General features: G+C 34.5%; 2 protein-coding genes and 1 long non-coding RNA gene across 4 annotated transcripts in view; 1 reads left to right on the top strand and 2 right to left on the bottom strand.

Moving 5' to 3' along the window:
- Positions 1 to 16,798, bottom strand: part of LOC117100888 (WD repeat-containing protein 26-like) — a 56,870-nt gene that overhangs the window by 34,727 nt on the left and 5,345 nt on the right. The window contains exons 2-3 of the mRNA XM_033240721.1: positions 15,570 to 15,669; positions 11,782 to 11,975 (exon numbers count right to left, since the gene is read on the bottom strand). Coding sequence (XP_033096612.1) covers positions 11,782 to 11,975; positions 15,570 to 15,669 — 294 coding nt within the window. The remainder of the gene's footprint in view (positions 1 to 11,781; positions 11,976 to 15,569; positions 15,670 to 16,798) is intronic.
- Positions 1,400 to 7,111, top strand: LOC117100890. Of its 2 annotated transcripts, XR_004444185.1 has the most exons (5): positions 1,418 to 1,750; positions 2,583 to 2,681; positions 3,242 to 3,317; positions 6,253 to 6,455; positions 6,862 to 7,111. It is a non-coding gene; the product is annotated as an uncharacterized LOC117100890 (long non-coding RNA). The 2 variants fall into 2 exon arrangements; XR_004444184.1 differs by having other exon boundaries at positions 1,400 to 1,750; positions 2,583 to 3,317.
- LOC117100889 lies at positions 3,159 to 6,255 on the bottom strand. The gene is made up of 8 exons (XM_033240722.1): positions 5,970 to 6,255; positions 5,150 to 5,343; positions 4,864 to 5,062; positions 4,570 to 4,707; positions 4,133 to 4,276; positions 3,820 to 4,027; positions 3,433 to 3,729; positions 3,159 to 3,302 (listed from the first exon to the last, which is right to left on the bottom strand). Exons 4-8 carry the CDS (start codon positions 4,663 to 4,665, stop codon positions 3,286 to 3,288), a joined length of 762 nt encoding a protein of 253 aa, XP_033096613.1. The 5' UTR covers positions 4,666 to 4,707; positions 4,864 to 5,062; positions 5,150 to 5,343; positions 5,970 to 6,255; the 3' UTR covers positions 3,159 to 3,285.

Genomic DNA, 16,798 nt, shown 5'->3' on the forward strand with positions numbered 1-16,798 from the left:
TGTCCAGGCTGCAATAGTGATTATATTGGTAAGACAGATAGGTGCTTAATAACTAGACTTAAAGAACATTCTTCACGATCTGATAGTGTTATTTTCAAGTATGTTAAAAACTGTGAGGCATTCCAATTTGTTTTGGATTACAGGGTATACTTGAAAATGTCGTCTGTAAATGTAAGTAATAAATTAGGTTTAATATTTTCTAATACTAACATTATTGACAGCTCCTGAAACTGGTCTATCCTATTGTTTAAAGAGGTGTTCGCTATACGTAGACTACACCCTTAGCTTAACAATGGGCTCAGAGCTTCAAAAGAGCTTTCTTTATTTTTGTAGGTATCTTTGATCATTAGAGTAAGAATGCTTTGGTCTCTTGTTTAAATCACTGCTATGTCACCTACTAGAGGTAATGTTTTGATTGGTAAACACTTTTGGTACTAGTGCATATAAGCTTGCTAATATGGATAATTTTTCATTCCTGATGATGACATAATTAATGTCGAAATATTGAATCCCAACACGATGGCGTGTATTTCAATACTTGGAGTATGTATTATACTTTCTTATATACATACATATATACATACAGTGTACATACATATATACATACAGTGTACATACATATATACACACATATACATACATGCATGCATGCATGCATACATACATACATACATATATATATACACTGTATTAAGTAGTATGAATACTTGCCCAATGTTTTTAAATATATACATTACTAGATGATATACTAGTACATTACTAAATTAAAGGCAATGTTTTAATAATTCAATTTTAAATAAATGGAGGAGGTACATAGAATACGCTGTGAAATCTAAACAAATTATCTCATTACTGGGCTATCCATCGACTGGTTATACCATGGTTGGAATGGAATGTAATCCATTGAAAATGAAAGCACTTTTAATCATGCTTCGGCTATGTTCACACACACACGGCGTAAGGCTGGCTTATGCCTGGCGTAGCCTACGCCTTTGGCCATGTTCACACACACGGCGTAAGGCTGGCTTAAGCCTGGCGTAGCCTACGCCTTTCATCAGTCAACAGGTACACGAACGATCATCATTACCATATGGACAACGGCGTTTATAAGTCTAGGCAACGATGACAGTAGCCATCCCATGGTAAATAGCGAAAAAAGAAATCCACTCCGCCCCCATTAAATACGACTGTCGGCCTATATTTTATGTAATTAACATCTGATCTAATATATTACGTACCTAGGCCTATGTGGTTGGCTACGGATAGCCAAGTGTAGAGTACGAAAAGCTAAAAAATTCATATGTAAAGGAAAATCATCCAAGAGCAAAAATTCCATGTGGGACCTTGCTATCTTGTTTTTAACGGCAATGTCCTCGTCATCAACCACACCACAGTGCGGCAACACGAAATGTGCTGTACATACACACATCGCTACTGACTGATTTGAATGTGTGGTTTAATACACATCACCACTGTTTCATGCAGTGCAATTTATAGAAAATAAGTAGCACGCCCTCAGTTTTCAGTTTGCGTACAAATCGTATTCCAGCTGTTATAGCGGGCGCTGTTTACAGACCCGGAAGTAAGTTGGTGCTTTGTTTTGTAAACAATACTGCCCAATCACAAGGCTTAGATTTCGAAAAAAAAAACAAAGTTTCGATGATGTCATCATCCGGGGACTTTAAACTTCACAATAGCCTAACCATGCTTGTCTTTCCATTTTGAAAAGCGTAGAAAATAATATGAGAAGGTAGGTGGAATTTTGCAATTTTTTAAATATATTTTTTGCCGCCAATTTTATTGTAAACTTGAAAAGCATGAATTTCGAAATCGTCAACTATTTTTTTACTAAGGCATGTAGGTTTGTCTAATATAACACTTGAATAATTATATATAAAAAAATTGTGATGTCGTTTTTTTGTACCGTGTAAAAAACGTGTGCAGCACCAGCAGGTTAGTAGTACACGTGGGCTATGGTCTTGTGTACAACATTCACGACCATACGGTATAATGTTGGAGACTGACACTTACCCTACCTACCAATGTAGACAAACTTTGAATTAGGTAGGCATAGGCCTAGGCCTAGTGATATAATTTCTGTAATCTATGTAGCCTAGGCTCTAGGCCATTGACATGTATAGACTGGGTGGGGGGAGTCTAGGCCTAGTCAGACTCATCATAAATAAGCAAATTTATTATAATAGAGGTTAGTGCTAAAGACTGAATATACATAGGCTAGGGATTAAGGCACATGAAAAAAAAAATTAAGTTTTTTATTTAGCAATAATATTTATTTGTAAATATTGTAAAAAAATGGTTCAATTTCATTGTTCTTTAAAAAAAGTCACAAAATTGCATTTTTTTTTTTAAAGAAGTTGGCGTAATTATTTATAGGGCAAAAAAAAAATTCCGCATCAAGGCCTAGGCCTATTTCCCAAGTTTTTGATGTAGGTTAATGTGATAAATCTAATAAATAAACATGTGCCATTATTTGTTCGAACACTACAAATTGTTCTTGTTAGGTAGTTGTGAAAAAAAATCCGACACCTTATAACGTTAAAACATTTATCTGTTTATTTCAGTTTTGTACGATCATCAACATTCAAAATCTGTAGTGCCAGCGATTGGACAGTCGTTGAACCAAACATCAGGTGAAAACAACATTGAATTAGAAACACTTGGTAGGCATAATAATAATGTACACATTATATTAGGTTGATCGTGTGTAGAGTCGTTGCGGCCCTGCATTAACCAATGAAAACTGTCAATATGCACTATGCTAAAATTTAAAGTTACCCAACCAGTTAAAAAAATGTATCACAGTGTTCTCCCGAAGCCGTTTTAGCCATCAATTTTTTCCAGTAAAATAACAGGCCAACCAGTAAAAATTTAGAGTTTTGTAAAATTTAGAAAAAAATACTGATAGGCCTAGGTAGTCGATACTGGCCCTCTTTCAATGAATTAACATCATTCCAATATATGCCAACAGTAGGTTATGAATATATGTGGTGCTCTTCAAGTCATTATCAAAAAAGTTATTTTAAGAAAGTCACTCAAAAGGGGTAACACCTCACACTGTGTGCATTGCTGAATTTTTACGGACAAATTTACCAGTAAAAATTTGTCAATTGGGAGAATACTGTATCACAATGTTAACACACAAAATGCCATCACTGTTTGCTAAAATAGCATATACGATTTATATCAACAAATATATCAATCAACATTCAAATTGTTTCAGGTTCACTTCATTGGTGACTGACACTGTAGCATTGGACACTTGGTTTATTCTTCAGCGATTGCTGTAAAAAACAAAGGTACAATGTAAAAAATTGTATTTTAATTTACTTGCTAATTAAATATGATTACAGTACTATAACATGCTAAAAATATAAATTAATTGTACAGTGCTCTGTTAACTGGTATTCATACCGCGTTTTCTCCGCTTTGGCTGCACAACCTCATTTTGTATAACGGGTATCGTTGTTGTGAAGTGTGCCCTCATTATGGACAAATTCTGTTTGGCTTTGTCAGGCATTCCACTAACAAACCGTCTTCGTTTGTTGAACACAGCATGAATTGCTTCTCCGCCCTGTTCTCCAAGTAGGCCAAGCCCAAAGTGCCATTTTTTCACTTGTTCTATCACATGCTGCTCAAGCATATGTAATTTTGGCGTCACTGACATCCCAGTTGTTCTGTATGAAACCATAAATTTCTTAATGTATGTTGCTGTAAATAAAAAGACAAATTGTAATCCATATTAAACTGTATACCAAGGTTTAAACCATAATTATATAAGGTTTTAATGAATATACTTACCAAGATGATAAATTTCTGCATCATTCATGAAGTTGCAATGGTTCATGCTATTGTGAACTTCTCCATATAGCAAAAATAGGTCTTTGATTTCTTCAAGCTTCTTTAATTTTGTGGCTACTAGCCTCATTTTTCCAATGCCAATCTTATCTTCTATTTTGCTTTTTACAACTTCTTTTGGAACTTTGAATAAATCATGTATTACTGGAACCTAATGAAATTAATAATAAAAATATTTATTAATTGATAATGGTAATTATTGCTTGTTTATAATTACAATTTATTATACAATACAATTAAATAAAAACAACTGTACCTGTAGTGCTTTATGCACATGGTTGCCATTGAAAGCCTTTCCATGATATTGTTGCCGTTGAATTTTGTTACGTTGCAGAAATTCATCCAGTGCATTAACGATGGGGCCTGTGCCAAATGGCAAGTCATTATCTAGAAGTTTGTCCTATTGAAAAATATAAATGTATTGATTGAAACAGTATATTAACAACTCATTATAACAGACTGCATAGTTTCACAAAAAAGTGTTTAATCAAATTAAAATAGGTTTTCCTATTTTAATTTGATTAAACTCTTTTTTTGTGAAACTATGCAGTCTGTTATAATGAGTTGTTAATACTGTTTCAACCAATACATTATATCAGACTGCATAGTTTCACAAAAAAGTGTTTAATCAAATTAAAATAGGTTTTCCTATGGTTATTTTGTCAATACATACAATTTCTTAATAGTACATACAATTTTAGACATTTCTTCCTTTGCCTTTATTATCTTTTTGATTTCTTTCTCAATAGATTTTTTGTCATCTCCTTGGTAGAAGCTTAGGAAGCCCATCTTCAATTTCTTCTATCAGTTTCTCTCTCTTTTGCTTCAAATCTGTAAATTATAACATATTATTACAGCCGTAACTAAATTTCTTACTAATTACAGATAATTTGAAAAAATGGATACAAGGTCGAACCTAGTGGAGTCGTCACAGTGTCCAACTGCAGAATGATTGAAGGTAAATACATATCTACTGTACTTAGTTACCTGATTTTTCTTTTACTTGAATCTTTATTCGCTCACTGAAATCATCTAATTCATCATCGTCATCATCATCATCATCATTTTTTGCAATATTTACTTGAGAATTGTATACAATCATGTCGATTTCATGGGCATCTGTTTCCAGCTTCTCATATAGCTTCTTGAAAATCCCCAAAGATACATGAAGAGACGGAACAGAAACCTAAAACGAAATGTAAAATACATTATAATTATAACTAACCCTTAAAAATATGAATTGTATGCCGAATTTTAGACACAGAATGCTTACATGATCAATTTCAGTGTCTACTAAGGGCTTCCTTATGACACATCTTGATACTTCTTTGGCCATTTCCTTTCTTCCATCTTCTATAAATTTTGCATAATCATTGTTTATTTGCTTTAATGTCCGGTGTTCTGTTGGTGTTTCTCCATCTTTGATTTCCTTCGCAGTTTGTGTGCAATAAAGGCACGGATAACATCCTTTTGGAAGAATGTACAATAAATTTTATTAAACTGCCAATACCATTTTTCAACTTCTATATGCAGTATGGATTTTTTTTAATGTAATTCTTTGTAATAATAATCTTTATCTTTCTAATATAATTCTTCTTGATATTATGAACTTTAAACTTTCCCTTTTGTACATTGTATTTGAATTTGATATTTTTTGATATTGTCCGTTTTGATGTTCTTTGATGTTTTGATATTCTATATGTTTTCTATATTAATTGTAGTGTACTAAAGACAATTTTCTGATATATTTTATATTAGACCCAATAAATGCTGTGGATAGCAGCCCATTCATTCATTCATGAATACGACAATCCTTACTAAATAATAAGTACTGTACTCTGTATATCAACCCCTAAAGTGCTTACCATTACCCATAGAGCTTTGTAAGGTAGGCATAGTCGCCGAAACCAAACAGCCTTAGAGTATAGTCCCTGTGTATTAATAACATAAAACAATCAGCAATTCAATTAGATTGCTAAATGAAATTTATTGACTTAAATTTAAAAAGAGAGTATAAAATTGTATAATTTACAGAGTGTAAATCTTTTACTAACACAAAATTGTAAAAATATCTTTTTCAATGCATTATTTACCTCCATTTGGTCCCATCCATTTTTGCAATTGCATGCGATATATTTGGCAAGGTTGCCTCTATGTTGAACATGCAATCTGGCGCCTCAAACAGGAGAACGACTACAACGTTTCTGGTTGCATTTGGATTTTTTATGTTGACAATTTGTATTTCAAATTTAGTTGACCCACCCCCCCTGATCCCCCCCAAAATTTCAGCCTTATTTCTCCATTGTGTGGCACAAGATTATTCAGCCGGCAAAATTAAATCATAATTATACAGTATTCAATTTTTTTTATTTACAGAAGTAATGGTAATGGTTGGAGACTTATATAGCACATAATACACGGTCTCTATGCGCTTAACAGAAAAACAGAAAATACAATCTATCCTAGAGTGTAACCTAAGCAAACCAAGCTGAAAAAACAACCGAAACAGATTAACGCATTCAAATTAAATTTGTATTGATGTCAACCTATACATCCTGAAGTAGATGACCATTAGAAAGGTATCACAATGATTTGTAAATACACTTACATTAAATGTTGTTCTAAGTGAGAGGTGACAGTTCAGATGTGTATAAGAGACAGCCTTATGACACATCTCGACACTTCTTTTGCCATTTCTTTCCTTCCATCTTCTAGAATAGTCGTGGCTACAAATTTGCCATCAATTAGTTCTCTTTGTCTCTGCCGAATCTTTCTTTCTGATGGGATACCACGACAAGCTGAATAGCTGTAAATATACAGAATAAATTTTAAATAGTTTTTTTTTTCTATAAACTTAATTTTATCTCTTAAAATCCGTCTTACTAAACACTTATTAAACGTTATTCTCACCAAATTTAAATGATTGACAATTTTATTTATTTGATTGGTCTGTATTATTTATTCATACCATTTTATTTTTCTCAGCTGTTCCCATGTGACATTACAGTCTGTTATCAAGGCAAGGGCCTTATCAACCGTCATTTGAGAACTCTCTATACCAGCTGCAATCAGATGTTCAGATGAAGCATTCCGAAGCTGATTGATTATATTTTGTTTACCATCATCATTATTGACTTGACGGGCAAGATCTTCAACCTTGCGGTTTCGCTTCATTAGTGTTTTCTTGGAGACTTCTGAACTCTTATATGTGGTGTTGGTTATAAGAGTAACCTTTCTGGGCTGAAATATGAAACAAGCAATATTTTTGAAAATAAGTATTCAAACAATCGCATTCAATGACAGTGCAGAGTGACATTGTTCCTACACCAACTAATGAGCAAACATGAATTCATAACAAGAGTGACTGTATGGTTCTATTGGATAATACATACCCTTCCAAATGTTTGGATTTTGTGCTGGCCATCATTTTCTTTCAGGTTTTTGAGAAGTACTTTATCAGATAGTTGTTGAATTGACTTGTGAATTTGAGTGGTTGTCTCAACAGCATATAATAATTTTTTTGACATAAATGAAAGTTCTGTTGTTTGCTGAAATTCTTGCACATTCGGAATGCATGTATGCTTAGATGTTTCTGAATATTTAATTTTTAATTCGCAATTATTACACGACACTTCAGCTGCAAAAAGTGCCTCTTTTGCTAAAGTTTGTGGCAAGTTGAAATTATTAAAATTCAACAAATAATTACAAACAAAACATGGAATTTGCTTCCGTAAAATAGTACAAAATACGGAGTTCACACAATCGTAACAAAAGCTGTGTCCACATGTACTAAGTAATTTGGACATAAAACATTGTCACAGATAGAACATGAATAAATACTGTTCATTGCTAGTAATTTAAAGTTACGATGCTGATGGTCACATGGCAAATTGGGTTTTGGCGTTACTTCTATAGCGTTCTTGTATTTGATTCTAGTATAGGCTTGCGATTGTTGTCTGTACATAAAACATGTAATGCAGCTGCTAATAGAATGATTACGAAAGTTAAAGATCAGTTTGCATCCATCCTTGTAGCTCTGAAGGTTGCAATTCCTGCAAATGAAGCAAGGAAAAATTTCGTGATTGTAGTTAAATGAAGTTGTAGCTAATTTAAGATCCACGCGTGAAGCCCATTTTCTATCCTTTTCCACACGAGCTGTAGATCGAAATTTTTTCCCACAAGCGCAGCATATGCCTGCAACAGCTGTTGTGTGGTATTCCATCTATAAAAAAAAAAAAAAAAAATTAAAAATAAAATTAATATTTTATATATACTGTATTTATTATTGTATTAAGTTTTGTATTTTTTAAATGATATACTGTATTTTAATACTTGCAATTTTGTTTATAATATTTTAATAATTTACATAAAATAAATTCATCTCAGCCTTTGTATATTTTGTGTATTTATACCTGAATAAATTAATACATATACTGTAAGCTAATACAGTGTATAGGCCCTGTCTCTTATACACATCTAGATGTGTATAAGAGACAGGTGCAAGACGGAGAAAAAATATTAATTATACTAATTGTGTTATATATTCAATAAAATTACTGAACTGACATAATTGATGATTGAGTGTCTCTTTTTATCAATGATTTTTGCCCCAAAATACCAACAGTACTGCGCTACACTAATTAAGTAGGCCTAGCTATGGACACGCACTGCTGGCTTTGTTTACACACTCAAATATCATCATTTGACCTTCAACCCAGTTTCCATGAACTGGAGGTCTTTGGCCTAGCTATCCCTAGCACCGCGGTTACAGTCGTGAGTGACAAAACCGCTGTATTTATGTCGGTTGGAAATTTATTAATTACGTTAATATATTAAAAAACGACATTTTTTTAAAAACTTGTTTACAAATATTAGTAATTGTAGTAAAAAAATATCGAAAAGATAATCTGAAAATAGTTGACGATTTACCGTAAACGGTTTTCTACAATGAACGTTCGTCTGCTATTTATTCCCCGCTCGCCGGCGTAGGGGAATCCATTCTAGGCTCTGAATACTGGACTCGATTGAGCCTCTAATTGTGAAATAATACGAGAATATTAACGTGTTTTAATATTCTCATTAACTTAATAAGGGCTAATATGTAATGTGTTTTCATGCATCAGCGTGATAAACTCGCTTGCCGATTTCGATAACAATAACAAACGATGACGTCACCCAGAGGCTTCGTTCCAACATAAATAAGGAAAGGCGCTGTAAGAGCTTTTCTTCCGCACTGAAACAGTGGTGACATAAAAGCAACTTGTAGCCTACATTAATTTCCTGTAGTATATCTGATCTAGACTAGGGCCTAGGCCTACACACAGGTACATACCCAGTGAGCCTATTTGTCTTCGTCAGGCCAGCCTGCATTACAGTACATTGACACGAAATTTGCTGCACACATACACTCATCGCTACTAACTAATTTGAATATTATGTGGTTTAATACACATAAAAGCAACTTGTAGCCTACATTTCCTGTTATCTGATCTATTATTACACACACGTACTACCCAGCCAGCCTATAGGCCTAGTTTGTCTTCCTCTAGCTCTAGGCCAGCTTGCATTACAGTAGTGTACATTGTTTATCTCCCAGAGGAGAGACCACCCACCCTTGCAAGCACCACAAAACGGCTCATTCTTCGCTACCAAATAGACTCGTGCAGACGCATTTATTAGCCGAAAAGCTTTACCATTCCAGGCCGTGATTGGTTTATAAACACAATGTGGAATATACAGGCGATTTGCTATCTGAACAATGACGAACACGCTTTCATAGGAAACCCACCGTAGTGTTAAGAAATATGATATAAAAACAGACTTTTTCACATATTTCCCAACAATATTTTCGCAAAAACCCTTCATACTTTAAATTCCCCAGGCCTTATCTTCCATATTATTGCAAGATCGGCCTAATCGCGTCACAAACGAAGGAAGAGATAGAAAAACAAATGACTTCAAAATTCGCTCAGAATCATCATATAAGCCCTCTCTCTCAGAGAGTGGGCTAAAAATGGCATTTTTACCCAAAAAGTAGGTTAGTACGAATGGAACATTACAATTTTTTTTTTACTTATATACCAAGTGAGTCCTATACCAAGTGAGTCCTATACTACATGATTCAATCACTATCACAGGGTTTGGATGGGGTTTGCACTGTGTTTTGGTGGGTTTGCGGGGTTTAGCAATTTACCCCATTTATTGTGTCGAAAAATACGGTGCCATACGCTGAAGAGAGTTAGGGTACTATTATCGTATGGTACCCATGCTTTATCGACCCATAAAAAATAGAAACAAACTGGTGGCAGTAGTAGAATGGACTAGCCAAAACTAGTGGGGCAGGGGGATGAATACAAATAAATAAAATAATATTAAAAATAATATTATCATTATTATTAATATTAATAACAATAATGGTAAAATTGCAGATTGGTTCAGTGGTTTTTATTCTGGTTGTTGAACTTGTAGTCAGCAGGAGTGCAAACCAAATTGAAACGGTATCCAATCTCGGACGGCCATGCAGTGGTCTCCCAAGGATGAGGGTTAAGCATCATGGTACCAGAATTGCCACAGGATGGCAATTTTGGACCGACTTAGTTTAGGCCTAGGCCTAAATTTTAGCTTCAAACTGCTTGGCCTGGGCTGAATTTTGTTTAGCTAGATAGCTAAACAAAACATCGGCCACATAGGCTGCCAAGATTGACTAACGCTTATCTAAACTTACTTGTCTTCATTGTAAAGTAGTAGTATCATATTAAAAACGTACAGGTATTAAAAAAAAAACACAAATTCAACATAGGGCCTATTGCCTAGGCCTAATTATTTTAACACAAACACGATCGCGTTGTGACTTCGCTGTCAAGAGAAGTACATGTGGTGAGAGGAAAATCCAGATAGATCGTTCTGGGCATGCGCATGGACATGCATGGGCAGTTTTGAAGCAAACAGTTTGTGTGAATCAAGCTAACGATCGTGTTTTTAAATGAATGTGACATTTCTCAAGGTAAAGATAATGTAAAATGAACGCAAAAAGATCAAGCATGAACTTAGGCTGATAAACCAAAATCGTAAGATAGCATTGTTTTGTGTTTAAAAATATTTTCACACTCACTCTTCTTCAAACTAGGATACATGGACAGCATTGTTTATTTTATTGACGATATTTTAAAGCGTCACAGAAGACGCATCAAGCGTCACGGCCAGCTTGTGTCACGAAGTCCCAAGCGTCACTGTACCGTGATGTTTCAAGGGCCTGGGGAGAATACTGCAGCCATGTATATATACCCCAAATTGCATTATTGACAAGTGGCTAAGGCTTATGTTTCAGCCATAGGTGCAAGCATTTTCATGGAATATACAGTAAATAAATTTTAGTTCAGTATTATGGCTCTTTAAAAAAAAAATTTTAAAAACAGTAACAGACCCATGGATGGCAAAACGAACAAGGGAAAACAATGTAAAAGATTAAGAGATGAGACTGACATTTATTGAGAAAGAGTGAAATGGTGGAACACAGCAAGCGAGAGAAATTGATTTGGCATCGACATCCTGAGACATATGTCCAGCAGTGGACTGACAATAGCTGATGATGAAGCCTCTGAAGGTTATCAACGTAATTAACTTACCACACAACCAGGTCAGTCAACAACAGTGAACAAAAATAATGTTAAATATACAAATAAATATAATAATAATCAAAATATGCTGAAATATTACAATGAAAATCCAAATAATTTGAGGCAATCAATAAGCTAAATAACAAAATTCACACATAGGATAAATTTGGAATTAGCTGTATAAAAAAATTGGATAAGGTAAAGATGTTGCGGCATTTTTTTATAGGAAATATTTCTTGTTACGTCTTATTAAATTGAATAAAGTGAGATATATAGAAAGCCAACTAACCTACTTAGTGAATGGACACGTTCAGAATTATACTTAAGCGGAGTTAATTCATGGCGTAGACAATGCAGAGCTTCATTAAGCTCACCATCTTCAAGGTATTCTAAGTACTTCTGTTCTAGGAGTAAAAACTGCATTTTCAACAGTTCTTGTTGACTGGTTATCAGAAGGCGGATTTCTTGCAAGTCTTCCTCTGCCTGCAAGAGCAAAGAAAACATGATTTACTCTACAGTACATAACAAGCTGCTGTAGTTTCATGGTATTCACCTTTGAAACTACTACTAGCTCTTAGTGCAAGTGTTTTGTATGTTGGCTGGAAATAATAAATGAAACAAAATGGAATACATCTTGTAATTCTGATACAGATGGACCTCTGTTTTAAAAACAAATTCCCATCTATTAATGGTTACATTTTACTAACAGGTTTGTCTGAAAGGAGTCAATGAACTGTCATTAAAGGAACGATGGATATATAGAAATCTTTCTTTATTCTGGATACTTCATCAATTTGACATTGTTCTTCCTTAAGGTCCAGTTAACAGTTAAAAAATATGAAAAAAAAAATATTAAGTAATTATATACAAAAAAAATTGGAAAATTGGTATACACAAGAAGAAGAAAGGTTTTATATAGACAGGTCCCAGCCAAGGATAAACTGCCAATTTTTCCGGTCAAGGTTTTCTCAGCAGTTTAGTATGGGGTCAGGATGATAAAACCTTGACCGGAAAAAATGGCAGTTTATCCTTGGCTGGGACCTGTCTATAACAGTTTATGGTCAACAAGCCTCTTTTAAATTTTAAAGCAAAGAAATAGCAGCATTAACTTTACCAATTGTCAAGATCATTAAGAATGTATTCAGAAACATCAATAAGTGCAGTGTATTTAAAACTGGGGAAAAAAGGGGCATAAGCCGCATTTTTACGCCTTTTTTACACCTTTTCATTTCATTCACCGTTCTCCAGTTTTCGTCAGACAACAGTCAGGGGCAGTTTTTTTTTTTTTGGGGGGGGGGGCCGAGGTAAAAAAAGAAAAAAATGATAGCCCAAAATGCCTCAAATGTTATGTTCGGGCGTCTAGAACACAAAAATTTCGCCCGGGCATGCCCCGGACCCCCTACGACAGTGTTGTCTCAATCGGACCAACTTTCGGCCCTCCCTTCCGGCCCGGCCCCCCCCCCACCTTTTGGACATTTCTGGATCCGCCCCTGACTGTCTTAGAAAAATCAGTGCTACAACATATCAAAAATTTTTCCCCTCCAGAGTTTTGAATTTGACCCATTTTGGTAAATATCTCATTTTGTGGTGAGACCACACATATTGGCTTTGCAAGGAGGAAGTGCCTTATACTAAAAAAGTTCATCTATTTTGGCCTTGTGCATTTTTCGTAAACACTCTGAAATTAGTTTTCTACAGTAATGATTACAGAACGTTCGACATTACTCGCATGTATTGGGCGCGTTTCACGAGTAAAAAGTGAGCGTCCTTATTCCGCGAGTGCTCCAATTACCGTGTGAATGATTTTACTCAGCATAAGATTCCTGGTAAAAATCGGAACTTGCAGTCTACGAATGGTCATGTGGGCTTGTAAAGTTGTTTATTCACAATCTTTTACTTCTGTAGAGTTCTGCTATGACTTTTCCTGGAGCACTGTCACATAATCTGAATACAATCTTTTGTCTCTACTGTTATTAGTACGGAGGGTGTTTTAGGCGTGGTTGACTAGTAGAGTTTTGAATAGAAGTTCGGTAATTGAATACATAGTTAATTTTAGAAAATGAAAATCGTCTAATTAAGTTTGTAATATTTCCAAATAATACAATCGTCTCATTATTATTTACGTAACTGTGAGTAAGTTTCAGACGTAGCAGCCCAACACATTCATGTTTTGAATTTCAAATACGTCACTCGGCGATATTCAAAATATTATTTATTATTTATATAAATAATATTTGTATCACAATAAAACGACCGTCTCACTTATTTTCATGTTTCATGCGTGGTAGGGTACCACATTTTTTTAATACGTCTACAAATAAAGGTAATTGTAACTATATTTTAAATATAACTTTCGTAAGTAACATTCCGTAAGGTTCAAAATTATAACGACCGTGTTATCATTATCTTAATCATAACGCTTTTTATAATTTTTTAGTGTTTTGAGGCATGGTACTGTACTACCAGAGTCGGTTTGGGATATTTAATAGGACATGTCTAAATATAAGTAATTTTTATAGTATTAAGGGATAACATAATTAATAACATTTGTAAAGTCAATTAAAAAGACCGTCTCACCTTTATTAAAAATTTTTTTTTGTGTTTCAGACGTGGTATAAGTACGTCTCAAATAGAAGAATTTCTTCCGATATTCTAAATTTAATTTTGTTAAATAATGTACTTGTTTTGTATTTTTTTTCTCTACAGGTGATTCAAAATATACCCATGAAACAATTTGCATTTTTTGATAATGAATAAATGTATTTTATTGAGCAATAATTATTTCTTTATGTTTCTGCATTTTTTGTTTGAATAATAAGTAAACCGTATTTGATAGGCCTATTATCTGAATAAAGTAGAATCAAAATGAATTTGAAGTCAGACTGATATCAGTATAAAAAATATAAATAACCATCAAAATATTAATTAAACTATACAATGTTTGACGATTTTAACATCACATCAATCCACTTTTTTGTATTGTTGCTTTTAATTTGTCATGAAATAGGCCAGTACTGCAAGCCGCCTAGTTACAGCGAATTCAGTGAGAAACGTTCCTTTGTACGCCACAATTCAGGAATGTAGATGCGTTGCTGCTGCAAAGATTCCTTAAATAATGTTTAATAATCTTTTTTTTTTTCTCTCTACAGAGTGCTCATGACATTGGGGTTAAGATTTATGCTGCTGCGATAAGAGACCAATAAGAGACCATGTGCATGCAAGTACTGTGAGACAATTAGAACCATTCATTTTCCAACATGGTATAACTATACATGTTTTGATTATCATTATTACGCGTGTTGACAGAGAGATTTTATTCAGATCCAAAGACACCTGAAAAACAATGTTACTTTATTCCTCTTTAATCTAATAAATTACATCAATCACATTTTGTTAACGCATTTCGATATATTCTGAATATTATTTCCGTTTAATTAATAACAATAAAGATAAGCAAGAATGTTTTAGATGTTGTAGGATACGTAGGTTAAACGTATTCTACTCAAAATAGAAGTAATTTTTCAGATAGGCCTGTTCTGTATATAATTTCTATAAATAACATTCGTAAATTCTGCAAGTGCTACATAGAGGATGTCACCGTCCAGGGATGTCATTCATGTGGTCAACCTAAACCCCAAGTAGTTTCAAGTCTGCATGCATACTCTGACTGGAGAATGTCAGAGCCTGCTAATAGAACTGCTACATGGAATTGGCCATGGAAAATTTCTCATCGTTGATCTGTTCCAACACTACAGCATTATATAATATTGTAAGCCTATTATTGAGGTATAGCTTACGGAGGGACCAATTTAGATATTTTTGGCGTCAACTTTTTTAGATAAATACTGTATGAATAAGGCAAGACCTATAGGCCTATTCTGGGGTGAACAAATTGAAATAGAATTAACAATATGGAATTCTTCTTATACTGTACCTGCAATTTCATGGAACCAATACTTTTCACTCAAGGAAAATTATTAGGTGCTTTAAAACTATTTGAAGACATAGTTATGAAATGCATTTTACTAATTGAGAAGTATGGTAAAAGTCAGGATAAAGTTACTACAAGATACTCACACTCTTCCACTTTCCTTCCATCACATGAGTACGGAATTTAGCAGCAGCTGGGTGTTCTAACGTACATCCAGATTCCTTCATCAAGTGTTCTACAGATAAGCTATATAAATATAAACAAAATACTGTGAGTTATGGGTAAATCTCACACATTTACACCCTTTCTACAGTTTGGCTATATTTTAAATAGAATACAATTACATTATTCTGACCAAATTTTCATAGAAATCTGTGGCGTTTTACTGTTTCATTTGACAGTCATATCCATGGCTATGATACTAGGAAAGTGACCAAAAAGGAAAATTGGTATAAAAAACTATACACAGTCAATACAACATACAGGTCCATAAGCAACAGGGGGTGTGTGATTGGTGTGTACGCACCTCCCCACAAATTACCCAAGGTCCACATTTTCCACAAAACACATACACAAGCAAGCCCCGACTTTACGCTCAACTCCGTGTACAGGCATTTCTCCGGGCAAAGTCCCAGGTCTAGGTTGGCTAATTTAACAAATGCTAACAAAAAATAATAGGATTTGGCTCTGAATTCAGCAGACCTAAAACTCTTCCAATTGATTAGACCACACGTTTGTTGCCGTAAGTTGAATAGAAAGCCCATTCTTGTAAATTCTTGTTAAACAAGATTGCTAGCTGCGGCTAAAAATAGGCAACACTGCGGTCCATCCCTAAAGAGACACGCCCAGTAGGCTAATCGGATGATTCATTCACAGCTTGACAACTCTACAGCTGCCTCTAAAAATAGACAACACCGCAATTCCTCCCTAAAGAGACCCGCCCAGAGGGCTGATGAGATCGTTAATTCTCAGCATGAAGACTCGCATGTTCTACACAGAAAATCTCGCTGCTAAAAATAACTTGTTACATCATGCATTACAAGTGGGTGGTCTTCATATGCGATGTGTGATTGGTTGGATTGGTTGTTGCTGGGCAAAAAATAACCTACGATGTCAAGGAAGTTTAGGCAAAGGCTTGCTTAGCACGAGGTAAGACGAAGATATGCCTTCTCTAGCAACTGTAGGTGCTTAGGCCTACTAATTAGAGTGTTTCCTTCCCTTTCATAACTCGAGTAAACTCTGATTTCTTCACCGGAATATAATTTTGGATAGGCCATTGAATCATAGGGCAGATGTTCTAATGCTTCTGTCATCTTGCAAAACGATCGTCATTTTCGTTCTGTTCATGCACACGTGAATCTCCGGGTATAATCCC

This window comes from Anneissia japonica, unplaced genomic scaffold, assembly GCF_011630105.1.
Source record: "Anneissia japonica isolate Jap-2015-1 unplaced genomic scaffold, ASM1163010v1 scaffold287858_len863314_cov180, whole genome shotgun sequence".
Classification (NCBI taxonomy): domain Eukaryota; kingdom Metazoa; phylum Echinodermata; class Crinoidea; order Comatulida; family Comatulidae; genus Anneissia; species Anneissia japonica.